This window comes from Grammomys surdaster, unplaced genomic scaffold (genome assembly GCF_004785775.1).
Source record: "Grammomys surdaster isolate TR1022 unplaced genomic scaffold, NIH_TR_1.0 126115, whole genome shotgun sequence".
In the NCBI taxonomy this organism is placed as follows: Eukaryota; Metazoa; Chordata; class Mammalia; order Rodentia; family Muridae; genus Grammomys; species Grammomys surdaster.
This window is the reverse complement of record NW_021620923.1, coordinates 939,758-954,134: the sequence shown is the minus strand read 5'-3', so window position 1 is coordinate 954,134 and position 14,377 is coordinate 939,758. Positions and strand designations below refer to the sequence as shown.

The window sequence follows — 14,377 nt, the reverse complement described above, 5'->3', positions numbered from 1 at the left end:
GTCTTCTCATTAACACCTTGCTTCTAATAACGTTCTTCAATTGCATGTGCAAACTGTTATTTTAAAATCTTTCAAAAGAGAAGAGTAGGCCAACTACGTCCTCATCTCACAATACCTCACAACATCTAAGCTGGAGTTTTGTTTTGTGTTTGTTTTCTATTCTCCTGCATTGAGCAATTCCCATGTTTCTGGTAAAATATGGAATATGCCATTTGGTAACATCATTTCATTACTATCTTCTGATTCAGAAGCTTTTGGTGTTTTTCATACTGATAGATGCCAAAACTTGGCTAAATTCTGAGCAGGAAAATGGGCAATGGAGGAAGGCTTCTTAGTTTTCAGGGGATTAGCTAATAATCACCCAATTAGTTGTCAAGGTACAGCCACAACAAATAATCATAGGAAAATACTGCAATTATGATTTACTGGGACTTAGAAAGTCTACAGAAGGAAGGAAGTTAGGTTAGAGTACGGACAATCTCCCTGAAGTCACAACTTCTGTGATCTGAATGAAGCAGGAATTCTTACTGCCCTGTGTCTGACTAAGCCATAGGTGAGACCACAGCTGTGACATCATGTTATGTTTTAAAGAGTATGAAAGTTCTTAGTTCTCAATGATGTTCAAATCAAAGCACATCATTTTACCAAGTTCTCCCCTCAAATATTACCATTCTGTATGTTTTGACAACTTCTATGGCTTTTCCTATATTATATAGCAGCTATTACTTTTAACTAGGAGTTTGAGCTTTTGAATTTGAGAGATGAGTAAGATGTTCTTTTCACTTTTTTGATGCCTCGGTGACAGCTCAGATGGAAAACTGTTGCCCTTGTAAGCTTGAAAACCAGACTTCGAGTCTAGAACTTACATTGAAACAACAACAAATCCCAGTTGTGAGGATGGGTACCTGCATGGAGGAGGTGAGACCATGGCCTACTGGTCAGCCAGCACAGCCTCTGGCAAAGCTCAGTGACGGATGTTGAGTAGTCCTGAGAATAGTGCCAGGACAAGCATGTGCTTGCCCTCCTCCTCCTCACTGTCTAAAAATCCCATAGGTTTTATCTACATTTTGTTTGTTTGTTTTATTTGTTTTTAAAGACACATTTTTCAAAATGTTATTAGTTCTTTGAAAGCTTCATACAATGTGTTTTGAGGATATTAGCTTCTCCTCCAAATCTTCCTGGATTCTCCTTGCTTCCCTTCCTACCCAACACTATGAACTTTTTTGTAAAAAAAAAAAAAAATTATCCTTCTAAAAGACATGTTTGTACTGACGAAATATTCCTGGATGTATGGTCTTTTACTGGAGAGTGCTCAACTTATCAATGGCTACATACACATATTTTAATAACCCTTTCTTTTTCAGCTGCTAGCAATTACCAAGAACTCCACAGTTTGTGGTAGGATTGTGTACCCAGTTCTGTCTCTAAGCTGATATTTGTCTCAATTTGGGCTTACACGGGGTTTGAAGAATCTGTCTCTACTGAGGCTCTTTTTTTTTTTTTAGAGATTTTATGGTTGCTTCAGTTACGGAAAGAAATGGCTTTCAGGTTTTAGCTTTAATCACAAAAAGAACGTCAAATCATTTTACTGGTTTGCCTTGCCTTGTCAATGCATGATTTGAACATAAGCTCCCATAGCTGCTTCTCCAATCAATACCCCATACTATAGCTCAGTAGCCAAATGCTAAGAAGCTTGAAGCCAACCATTTCACTGTCAAAGTGTAAAATTTAGTGAAAAATAAATGAAATGACCTCATTTCAAGGCAGTTGTGGAAAAATAAAGAATATGAGTTTTTAACTATGGCTTAAAGAATTCAACTATATGCATGCTATAAGTAAAAGCTGTTTCTTTTATAAAGTAACCTGTAATCTTTACTTGTTCAGTTGTAGTATTACATCTTTTTGAGAGAACGCTTCCAATTGATGAATAATAAGTTACATTAGTATTTTCATGAAGAAATGAAAAAAAACCTGCAAAACTTCAATTAAAATGAATAGAACAAAGGAATGGTTTTTTCCTCTATAGAATGACCCTGCTAGAAGCATTTTTGAATACTCATGTGTGTCTTACAAGCAAATCTTAGGTTGATAGATGAGTCTCAAAAAAATAGAAATTTCTTTTCCAGTTGACAGATTTTAACCCACAAAGATTCTCAGGAATTAGAGGCTGTATCATTATGAGGTAGTATCAATAAAAATTAAGGTCTAACAAGGAGGCTCTTGTATGATCATAGAATGCTCAGTCATGCTACCAATTTGTGATTGTAACAAACTGATGTGATTTTTGAAAAGCAGAGGTTGCTCTGACATAAAATTAGACAACCAAAGAACAAAAACTAAATTCATGAGAATCAAAGGGCATTTCATCAAAACTGACAGAGTTTAAAAAACAATCCTTGCCACATATGTTAAAACAATATTAAGTTTACATTTTATAAACTTGTCTGAGTTCCCTTTAAGTGAATTTATATACTGAAAGAAAGGCATAACTCACAATAATAGCTTGTTAATACTGAAGGAGGCAAGCTGTGTTTTTAAGAAGAACATTAAGCAGCTGTTTGGAGATGAAGGGAGTCAGTAAATCAGGGCAAATTGGTTTTATCCATGTTTGGATTTCATTAATTAAGTGTTTTAGGTACTTTATGAAGCTAATGTTTACTACACAGCATTGCTCGCTCACTCCACTGAGCACTGCCATCAACCAGTGGATAGTAATGGTCTACTTAATAGCAAGAGTTTAACTTAATTTTGTGCGGTTGGGAGGCACTGCTTAGAGGGAGGGAAATGTTATTACAGGTGAAAGCAAAGAGGAATTTGATGAAATTTGACCTTAAAACCTGAAGAACACTGAGTGAGGCTAGCTCATCCTGACACTGGTCACTCCCAAGTTATGTTTCATGCTGGTTACTAATTTTATTAATAATCAGATTAGAAGGTGGTTGTTCTTTTAGTATTTACTCTAATCAATGAATAGTCACAAATTCTTGGGGGTTTAAATCCCTAAGTTAAAAAAAATAGCAGTTATGGTATATTAATAATGCTTCTGCCTTAAGGACTAAGTAGAAAGACCTAGAAGTCCAGTCTTCCAGTCCTGGAGCCTGATTTGATTTTTGCTGTTTAACTTTTTGATTGATTTTACCTGTTTAACTTCCTGAGCTTAGGGATGTTTACTTTCTTCAGATACCAAGAGTCACTGGAAACAATGAAATCATGCATTTTAGTGAATGCACCCTGTAGTCTGTGGTATGGGGATGAGCATTTAATGCATTTAAATATGCGTTCATTGGGCATCTTTGCTTTTTTTGTTTGTTGGCTTGTTTGTTTGTTTGTTTTGTTTTTTTGTTTTTTAGAAAGACATACTAAAAAGGAAGGGATAGGGAACTTTCAAATCAATGTTTTTACTGAACTACAAAAAGTTGTGTTCACTGCCAACAGCTTCATTTTTAAAAATATAAGAGAATAAAAGCCTCTACCTGAATAGGAAATCCAAAATTTTCTTGGGTGAGCCAGTTGCTAAATGCCATATCTTTGTATTAGTGGGGTTCTAAAATTAATTTTGATAAAGTACTCTTGGCCCTAAGCAAGGGTCTCTAAGTATCTCTGCTCCTGAACCACAACACCACCACCATAAAATCATCATTTTTCTTTTTCTTTTTTTTTAATGTAACTTTGTTTTACTAGGTATTTTATTTATTGGCATTTCAGATGTCATTCCCTTTCGCAATTACTCCTCCCTAGAACTACCCTATCCCATCTTCCTCCTCTATTTAGATTTTATATCACTTTAATTACATGTAAGTATTAAGGTCAGTTCTAGGTTGAAGGACTAGCAATACAATAGATGCAAACAGTCAAGAAACAAGCAAGACAATAAAAACAAGTAGTCAAATTACAAGCAAGGCAGTAAACAAAATTCCATGAACACTCCCATGATCACTGTTTCTAAACAGGATGCTTATCAGGATGACCAAAATATCTGAACTAACTTCCTTGTCCTAGCTACTTCCAAAACAACGACCACAGGTACATACAGTTAAATATATCTTAACTACTAATGAAAAAATGGAAGTTGGAATCATAACAATGAATCACGAAAATGATTACAACCTAAAAGATAGAAAATCTTAAGTGCTGATGAATGGGAGAGAAATTGGAAAATATTTGGAAATTGGAAAATATAATCAGCATACTATGATGATCTTTGCTAGAATAGATGAACATTTAGAAAGCATTTAGCATGTTCAACAAAATATTACTTGTCAAGTTAACACATTGGTAAAAATCCTTGGGAATATACCAAAGATAAATGAAAATGTCCACAATAAATATTATCTACACATAGTTGTGGAAATATTATGCATAGTAGCAAAGGAAATGAAATATTTCAAAGGTTTGCCAAGTAAAGATATAAAAAGCATATATGAACTCTCTATAAAACAGTTATTTATGACTGCTCCACATAGAAAAATAGACTAGTAGATTTTATATGTGTACACTGCAAGAAATTACATACTGATACTTATTGTAACATGAATGCAACTCAGAAACATTTTTTTGGATGAATGAAGCCAGATACAAAAATGATTGCTGTGATTCCCTACACAGCTACACTCCAGATGATGAAATCTACAGCAACATGGAATTTATTGGGTTATGTAGGATGAGGGTGGGTTCAGGAGGGAATGGTTATGAACGGGCACAGGGTTTCAATCTGGGATGATTTTATCATTCTAAATTTTGACTTTGGTGATCATCTTAGAACACTCATCATGCTAAAAGTATTCACTTGAACCTTGTGACTTTAGCATGTTAACTGCAGCTCAGTAAATCTTTTAGAAGTCAGGACAGGAAGGTTGTACTTCTATTACAAACTTTTTACTTTCTACTCTTCATATAGTTTTATCTATTGAGTATTTTACTCTGTTTTCTTCAATTACCTTGAATTAAAACAACAAGTGTTTTAAATTTAGTTTAAGGTTTACTTGCCATTTTTTTTTTTTGCCTACAAAAAATCCAAACAGATTTTGTTGGTATACATGAAGCCTAAGATAATCCATGAAAACTTACCGTCCATGTGACTTGAACAGTTGTAGGCGTCAGGACAACTGGATTATGGAGACGAACAATGACATCTCCTAATTCCTTCTGCACTTGTCTGTGGTCCACTCCTTGTGCCGGTGGGCTGATATCTGTAGTTAGAGGAGAAACACATTCCTAGTTTCAAAATTCATTAGCAATTTCCAGTACATTTGATATAATCCAATGTTGAACTAATTGTCAGATGGATTAAGATATGTCATGATATAAAACAACTTGCCATATAAATATAAACACATTATGTATATAAAAATAAGTGTATATGTGTATATGCATTCCATGATGGTTTGGTACAATTTGTTATATTTATCTTCATCAAAATTTTATATTCAAGATTCTTTGTAATTCTTCGTCCCCACATAGAAGGGAATCATTAGATTCTGAGTTAGACTAGAGACTGTACCCTACTTCTTGTCTGGAAAGATTGTTTCTATATAGATATGAAGCATTGAAGTATTTTCCAAGTTGTAAGCTAAGAACTATCACTATCTTAAATTAAAAATTAAAGGGCTTTTTTGTTTTGTAAAAATGCTACAATATGCCATTAGAGCTCTTTAAGCAACACATTTCCATGTCAAGGTAAAGTTTTTCCAGAACTATTTGATTTAAAGATGTCCAATTCTAAATGTGTTTTTATTAATTTCTTCTGCTCTTTCTTCATTTTGTAATGCAACACCCTTACAGAAGTGAGAGGTCTATATCTTAGCTGTAACTTGACTGTGCTAACTTTATCCAGGATGTATGTATATAATTAGAAACCATATAATGTAATTTTCTTTCATTTCCACTGTTTTCATTCTCGACGTCAACAACAAAGTAAAATGTGAATTGATTTAGAGCAAGATGGTTCTTTATCTGAATACTATCAACCTTTGCTGATGTACATGTGTCCTAATGCATATTTACCTACAAGTATTTAGAAGGTTTAATGAAGTAAACGATTTTCAAAGTTAGTCCTTATTAAAGGAACTGAAAACTCACACCTCAAAAGCCAATGAGCTCTATGAAACGAAGTGCTTTGTAGATTGCCAAACAGATGAATATGTAACATCACAAATAAATCTGATATTCACACACAACACGTGAATTCTCCTATGAATTATCTGTTACACGAATATAGGTCTTCAGATATGTGAAGTTTCTCAGTTGGAACAAGATCTGTCTTTGTCTTGGTCTCTGTCTCTGTCTTGATCTATGTCTCTGTCTCTATCTCTCTATCTCTCTGTCTTTCTGCCTCTCTCCCTACCTCTCTATCACACACACACACACACACACACACACACACACACACACACACACTTCATTAGTCCATTAATCTTTGTTGACCTTTCTACTGAGAGTTATATTCTGAGTCAAGACTTCATGACAGGCATGGTTATTCAGGATCATGAAGGTATGCGAGACTGCATCACACAGGAGGTCCTCCCAACCTTGCTCTTTCTCTACCTCGATCTGCAGCTGTACCCACAACAATGGCTGCTATCCCCACAGGTATAGCTAATATACAGTCTGAAATTTCTTGACTTAAAAAAAACATATATCTCTTCCATTTCACACTCAGTCATTTAATTTTACTCCTTCAATCCAGACACATAAAAGCGGTCGCATAGGGATGAGGTAAAATGTAACTACTTTCAGGTCTTCAAAGTCTTTGTTGTGCTTTCTCTCCCTCTGGAGACAGGTTCTTTACCTACATACCCTTCATCATCATGGAAAATTAAGCATACTATGGCGGAGAGAACAAAAGCAGAATACCATCCCCTCCTCCCTCAACTGTCATCATGTCAGCCACGTTCCCATCACGTGACGACTGTATTTGACTTCATTCCTTTACCGCACCCTTCTCTGTGATAATGGCATGCTAGTCACTACCCCTGAACTACATTGTAATTATAATAATATTTTATGGCTGCATGGTGCCTTTCATAGCATAAAAATACTACTTGAATTATATCTCTTTCAAAAGCTCTTACAAATAAAAAATAATTAACCCTTTCTCAAGAACTCTGTGGGGAGTAGATTGTAACAAACAATGAAGGCCCCATTTTCTATTGTACTACTCCTTCTATTACTAGTAGGGAAGGAAAGGATAATACAGCATTCTGTATTATTCCTGCATAGCAGTGACTTCTGTGTCATGACTTCTGAAGTGCTTCTCCACCCCTGCCTATAGTAAAGCACAGGTTACAGAAAAGGAGGAGACAAAAATTTCCATTTTGAAATTAGTCATTTTATTATTCTATTTGATGGTGGTACATTAGTCAGAAAAGTCACCTATGCCAAAAAGAAAGGTTTATTTATTTTTTTCTGAAATAAATGTCTCTTTGAAATGATCATATATATATGGAGACAGGTTCTGTCTCCATACACATGTGTGTGTGTGTGTGTGTGTGTGTGTGTGTGTGTGTGTGTATGTGTGTATGTGTATGTGTATACATCCTGCCTCGGTGGGTTGTAGAATAGAACCCATAAACAGAAAAGTAATTCTAAAAATTCTGTCTGGACATCCATTTTTTAAAGGGTTTATTCTTTTTATCTATTGTGTAATAAAGAAGGAGTAACTTTTTTTCAATTTGGGGATTCTCATTTACTACATAAATACCAACTGTTTGTTTGTTTGACCTATGTCTAGCTTTAAAGCTTTGAAAGCACACATCATAGCAAGGCAATCTGAAAATATTTTCTTCCATGGACAAAATCCAGAGAAATCATGTACAATCAGCATTTACACATTTGCTTTGCTCTTGTTTTAAGTTGATATGCCCTACTAAAGCCAGTAATCTTTCCCAGCTGCTGCAGTTACCTTGTGTGCGTACAGGATCCGACATAGGGCTTGGGTCACTGAGACCTTGGGGGTTGATCGCTCTGACCATGAACAAGTAGATTGTGTTGGGCCTCAGCCCTCTTACTGTATAGAGAGTTGTCTTAACATGGTTTGCCACTGTCTGCCAGCTATTGCTCACTGATTGGCTGAAATAAGAACAGAAATTGATTTAACAAATATTCATAATACAATATCAAATGGTGTTGAGTGTCAATGACAAAGGTCAATGGCTGAAAAATTAAACAGACGAACACACACGCACGCCACTTGAAGTGTTCAGCCCAATAATGAAACATTTGGATGAGTTCAGTTTATTCAACAACAAAGCCGAGCCCACCTAAACGGAGTGCCATGCACAACAAAATTAAACTCAGCCCAGGAGATATGACAGCCCTTGCTAAATGCACAGCAGCCCACTAAATGAATACCTGTAAAAGGAACAGAGCCAAAATCACAACATCAAATTTATACAATAAATATGGTCCTCATAAATGCATATGTATATACCTTGCAAAGAATTAACCTGTAGAAAGAATAAATGGGCTACAGAGTAATTTATGCCAATAAATTTTCCTGTAACAAGGTGTATTTTCGTTTGCATCAATTCCGCATGCAATTTTACAATAGAGCCTTCTAAAACTACATATCTGTAAAAGAAGAGAGGAAGCATGTAATGAATATTTTCCCCTTGGTCACATTTTTAATAAAAACTTACATTACATAGTATTGTGATCTCTCATCTCTAAATGATGACATAACTCAGATTCTGAGTGTGGACCCTTCTAAAGCTGGCTACAAATGGATGCTATTTTAGAAAGCTATATATAAGGTCAAATGCAATGTTGCTAAAAATAATTTTAAAATGGGAACTTTTAGGATTTTGTAATTTTTAGAATCAAAAGTGCTTAAACGTTAAGCATACAGAGTAATGAAAAATATTATTTTAAAATTTGAAAATATGTAGCTATCATTAACTTAAATATGGTGTAGGAAAACTTAACAGAATAGGTGATTATTTATCCTGATGCTGATAAAGCAAATTGGCTATCTTTCAAACTGTGAACCATCAAAGAAAAATACAATGAAACTGAATGTAAAACTATAGCATATATATTTTCCCAATTTTTATTGATTATGTTTAGATTGAGAATGAAATAAAATTCAATGATTTATGAAGTACACCTCTGGACTCATTATGGCATTTTCGTATAGCACAATGAAATACGTATCTTTTCATTCAACATCTATAAGCACATGGAATTGATTTCTTAACTTGCTTTTCAATTTCTTGCGTGAATATCCAATAGATTTCCTCAAGAACACAGAAACAGAAATATTAGAATTATTTTACATGTGTGCTCTAATTATTAGGAATAAATACTCCCAAACCTAGTGTGCCATTATACACTGAATATCTTTAATAAGTTTATATGTCTGGTAATTGAGGATCCTTCCTGGGTCTGATATCCCAGTGTGATACATATATACATGGCATTTCACTTAGCTATGAAGAAAAATAAGATTATGAATTCATCAGAAAATGGATGAATGTGGAAAGTATCCTGTTAAGAAAAATTTCTCAAACTGAGACAAAAATAATACGTGTGTTCTCACTCAAGTATGAAGTCTATACATACATATACTTATATGTATATATACATATATATGTATGTATGAAAAACTTATATATGTATGTGTATGTGAAAAACTTAAAACACTCAAAGGTGTCTGAGAATGTACAAAAATGGGGGATGAGAAAGTATACTATCCTAAACTCTACTTTGTATAAATTATAGCATACAGAGTATAGGCAAAAGAAAATGTGTTACAGTATGTATATACAAGATAAAACTGGGGTACTTATGTTACAAAATCCCTCTTTGTAAACATAGCAATAAACAATGAATTTTATTTTTAATCTTGTTACATAATTTATAAGTGAAAGTTTTATATCTAATTCTGAATAGCCAAAATTAAGTGGACATTCTTAATGTACATGTCTTTGTCCTTAACATAGAGCATCAGGATGGCTCAGGTGAGATTGGAGGAATCAGTAGCTAAGACAAACGTCTAATGGAGAAATGAAACAGGAATTGCCTCATACCTGAAAGCCTCAATGATATATGCGCTTGCTGGAAGTACTCCAGGTGTACCTGGTTGCCAAGATAAGGTGACGCTGTTCTTAGTAACATCAGTGACCTGTGGTTTGGATGGTGGCCCCGGGAGGTCATTTATATCATAATTTTTACTGATTGTTGCTCCAGATTCTGTAGGCAGCAGACAGAGAAAACTTCATTCTTGATTTTGTAAGCAGACAATAAGGCTCAAAAGAAGGAAACATTGAAGAAATTGACTTGACAGTGTGCAATTCATCTTCATAAATCAGACGATGGTAAGCTATTAGCTGGTTTTCCTACGTTGTAATAAATGTAGCCTTCTCTTTTATGCATAATCAACATAATCACTCGTATTTCAGAAGAAATCAAGCAACAAGGTTTTGAGGTGGAATGCGTGGAATTCCCTGGACGCGACGTTATGTGCTAACTAATGTGCAAATTCAAAATTGACATTAAAAGTGACATAGATTTACATCCAATGCATGCAAAATCTTGATCCACCATTACTTTGTTATTCAAATATAACATTCATTAAGAACTCACCTGTTACATCCAGCACTGCGCTCCAGGAGGTCTCCCCACTGGAACTTGTAGCCACACAAGTATATGTGCCAGTATCAGAAATCTAGCACACATGAAAAGAAAGAAATCAATTGTGACAAATATGTAAGTATTCAGTTTTCAGCAAGAATTAGAGTCAATCATGTGTGTATTTGTGTGTGTGTGTGTGTGAATGAGTGAGTGATTTAAGCAACCTTTTGTTATCACAGCTATTAAAGGTTTTCAAAATTATATTCCTTCAACTAAAAGTGATTTGTCTGATAAGCTTTATTTATTAAGTTTTCCTGCCTTTGTTGTAATATTTACCTTTTAACTTCATTTTCTTGTGGGATTCCACTGTGTCACTGTCAGATATAAATGAGCTAACTTAGAATCATGTAGAATTCTACATGCATGCTATGCCTCATAAATGCAAGACTGGCTTTTCTGTATCAGAGAAATTTCATTTCAATAAATGCAAGTATCTAGGACTAAGCAGATAATGAGACAACCATACCTCTGAGACTCCAAATACATTTTAAAAGAATATATATATGTATATATATATTTTAAAGAACACACACACACACACACACACACATATATATGTATATATATAATTTAAGGAGCGCATTCTCTAGTTGTAAGTAAATGGCACCAGTGTAGCACTCAATAACAAAGTGGTATCATCTCAAGACAAACAAAACAACAACAACAAAATCTAAGTAAAAAATAACAATAAAAACAAAAGAACTCAAAACAAGAAGAACAAAATAACGCATATGAAGCTTTGTCATTTTGATAGGACCAAACTCAGAAGGAGCCAAACTACAGAGTTTTTTTAAAAAACGAATTTAAAACATCCAAATTCATTCTCATTTAAAATGTTTTTGTTGCTCATCAAGAATTGCCAAGGACTTTGAGAATAGTTGAGGATATGATCAAAATTTGACTTTAACAAATGTAAAAGTAAAAAAAAAAATTCTCTGCAAAAACCTGAATATTAATAAAACATAAAAATCAAGGGTCCTCATAAAGTTCAGGTTTTAGTGGCTTGCAGTACTAACATTTATTGCTAATAGGTTGGTGGGGTAGAAAAAAATGAATGTGAGTAAAGGCCAAAGAAAAGAGATTAAGGCAAACAAAAGATGAAAAATTTAAGTTCTATGATGAGCATGAGTCTGTTCATGAAATCTGGAAGATTATGGAATATTACACCTTCTGTTTCAAAACTGATCCATGACTCAGCCTCATAATTGATTCTTAGATAAATCATTAGTACATAAAGATACTGCCATGCTACCACTTTAATTGATTTTAAATGCCATTATATATTTAGCTAAAGGTTGAAATTGCTGGAGCATGTCAGTCTTTTCCCTACTATCTCTGTACAATTGTCTTCTATCTTACAGGGATGATAGGAGTCGCCATTGTGGAATAAGCCATCCTTTGAAATGTGGTTACGAGTGCATTATAGTCATTAGGAATCTCTACATTTAAGAAGCATCACTCACAAGCTAAATATAATGAGCTGAGGTTGGATTTTAATGGGATGTTCATTTGAATATGGGCTGTGAATGTGTAAAAGAATTTGCATTTTATTATAGCTGTTGAACTAAAATGTAGCACTTGTTATTCTGTGTAAAAAGAAGAGTATGTAGGTAATGCGTCTTAACTGCATCCCCCTGTCATTGTGTGGAGATATGGGCCTGACATTAGCTGTGGTAGGTAGGTTTTAATGAGTGTTGGAATATTCAACTTCTCAAAAGATACAGATTCAGATACCAATTAACTGGACTAGGAGAACTTAGCATCCATCATGATATTTTGTTCTCTTGCCTTAGGCACTGAAAAAGGAAATCACGAGACACAAAAGATTCTGACCTATAGGAAACCTCTCCACTACACCAGTGAAGTGGTAAAGCCTGTCTTAATCCCCCCTTAACAGCAGCCATTGTACAGAAAAAGAACAATGTGTGCAATTTGGAACCGATCAAAGCGAAATAGCTTCTGAGTCTCACTTTTGTGTTGCCATGAGCATCATCATCATGTTCTTGTTCTCTGTGCTTTAACTTTAGATAGGACGTTTTCTGATCAAGAGGGCTTCACTTTCCTTCTCTCCTTATCCTGTCTTTTATCCTTGACCAACTTCATTAAAAGGAAATAAATAGGTTATCACACTCTGTCACCCCTTTTCTCCTTGGACAGTTTGCTGCAAACTAGCCTCCTGGGGATGGCATCTTAGAGATGTGACTCAAAAGACCTGTGCAAGGAGTCAAAGCTTGTTTGACATCATCAAGCATCTACCTTAATTGCTTCTCTCTAGCACTCCTAGTGATCTTGACTAGCCATACACACAAGCCCTTTAATGCAACAATACAGCGCAAAAAGCATTAACCTTCATTATCCAAGTCTTTCATTATCTCAGAAAGAGGTTAAAATATTTATGGAAGGAGCACTCATATGAATTTTTTAAAATAACTTCCATTTTGTTCAAAGAAAATTAGTTTTAAATTCATGATGAATATTTAAAAGCACAAATCAAAAAGATTCCATATTAATTTATTTTTCTTTGACAGAACTTGGTGATATTTTTCACCTAGAATAAGTTAATTTGCTGTTATTAATGTTAATACTATATATAGATCTATTAAAGTTTATCTACTATTTTCCTTTTTTACAAATATATGTATAGTACACTGATAAATTACTTATAAATGTACAATTGTAAATATATTTTATGATAAAAGAAGAATTATCTTCATAGGATAATGTGCAGTGAAATATTTCACCTTTTACTCTTGCTTCTTAACATAAAAATTGAAGAATCAGAAAACTTCTATTATATTCATTCTGTTGTCTATCTATCTATCTATCTCTCTATCTCTCTATCTCTCTATCTCTCTATCTCTCTGTCTAATCTATCTAATCTATCTAATCTATCTATCTAATGTGTATGTATGTCAAGGATCTTGTGGGGAGGTCATAGGAAGCTTGCAAGCATCAGTTCTCATCTCTCCCTCTTGTATTAGTTAGGAACTGAACTCAGGTCATCAGGCATGTGACCAGGTATTTAGTTTTTCTTTTTCTTTTCTTTCTTTTTTTTTTTTTTAAGCTGAAGGAGAGTTCATTTTTTCCAGTCTGCTTTTTTTTTAAATTGCATATTTTATTTACATTTCAGATGTTATCCCCTTTCCCCATTTCTCCCCCACCCAGAAACCCCTTATCCCATCCCCGTCCCCTGCTTATATGAGGATGTGCCCCCACCCACTCCCTCTTCCCCATCCTCAAATTCCCCCACACTGGGCGTCCAACCTTCACAGGACCAAGGATCTCCTCTCCCACCTATGCCAGACAAGGCCATCCTTCCCTATATATACAGCTGGAGCCATGGGTCCCTCCCTATATGCTCCCAGGCTGGTAGTTTAGACCCTGGGAGCTCTGGTTGGTTGGTATTGTTGCTCTCCCCATGGGGCCACAAACCCCTTTATTCATCCACTTGTGGCTTTGTTTGTTTGTTTGTTTTTCTTCACCTTGGTTTCCTACTTCTGCCCAAGTGCCAGACCAAAATTTTTCTTCCACTGAGAAATTATCCATTTTTTGATATTGTATCTTATGAGCTATCTCAATTCTGGCTTCCATCACCAGTCCTATGTTTTTTAAAAATGTTCTTCTCTACTGTCATGCTAGCTGTCACAGCGCAAGTGGCTGTACTGTATATATGGTTGGGTGACTGGACTATGCTAGCAGTGGACAAGTAACTCTCATAATGGGAGTTCCCAGGTTCCCACTTTTTAAG

The 14,377-nt window shown here is 34.8% G+C and overlaps 1 protein-coding gene across 3 annotated transcripts in view; it reads right to left on the bottom strand.

Annotated features, from left to right (window-relative positions):
- The window catches only part of Robo2 (roundabout guidance receptor 2), a 497,708-nt gene that overhangs the window by 73,144 nt on the left and 410,187 nt on the right, over window positions 1-14,377 (bottom strand). For all 3 annotated transcript variants that reach the window (XM_028756254.1, XM_028756255.1, XM_028756252.1), the window contains exons 11-14: window positions 10,582-10,663; window positions 10,026-10,188; window positions 7,901-8,067; window positions 5,068-5,189 (exon numbers count right to left, since the gene is read on the bottom strand). In XM_028756254.1, coding sequence (XP_028612087.1) covers window positions 5,068-5,189; window positions 7,901-8,067; window positions 10,026-10,188; window positions 10,582-10,663 — 534 coding nt within the window. The remainder of the gene's footprint in view (window positions 1-5,067; window positions 5,190-7,900; window positions 8,068-10,025; window positions 10,189-10,581; window positions 10,664-14,377) is intronic.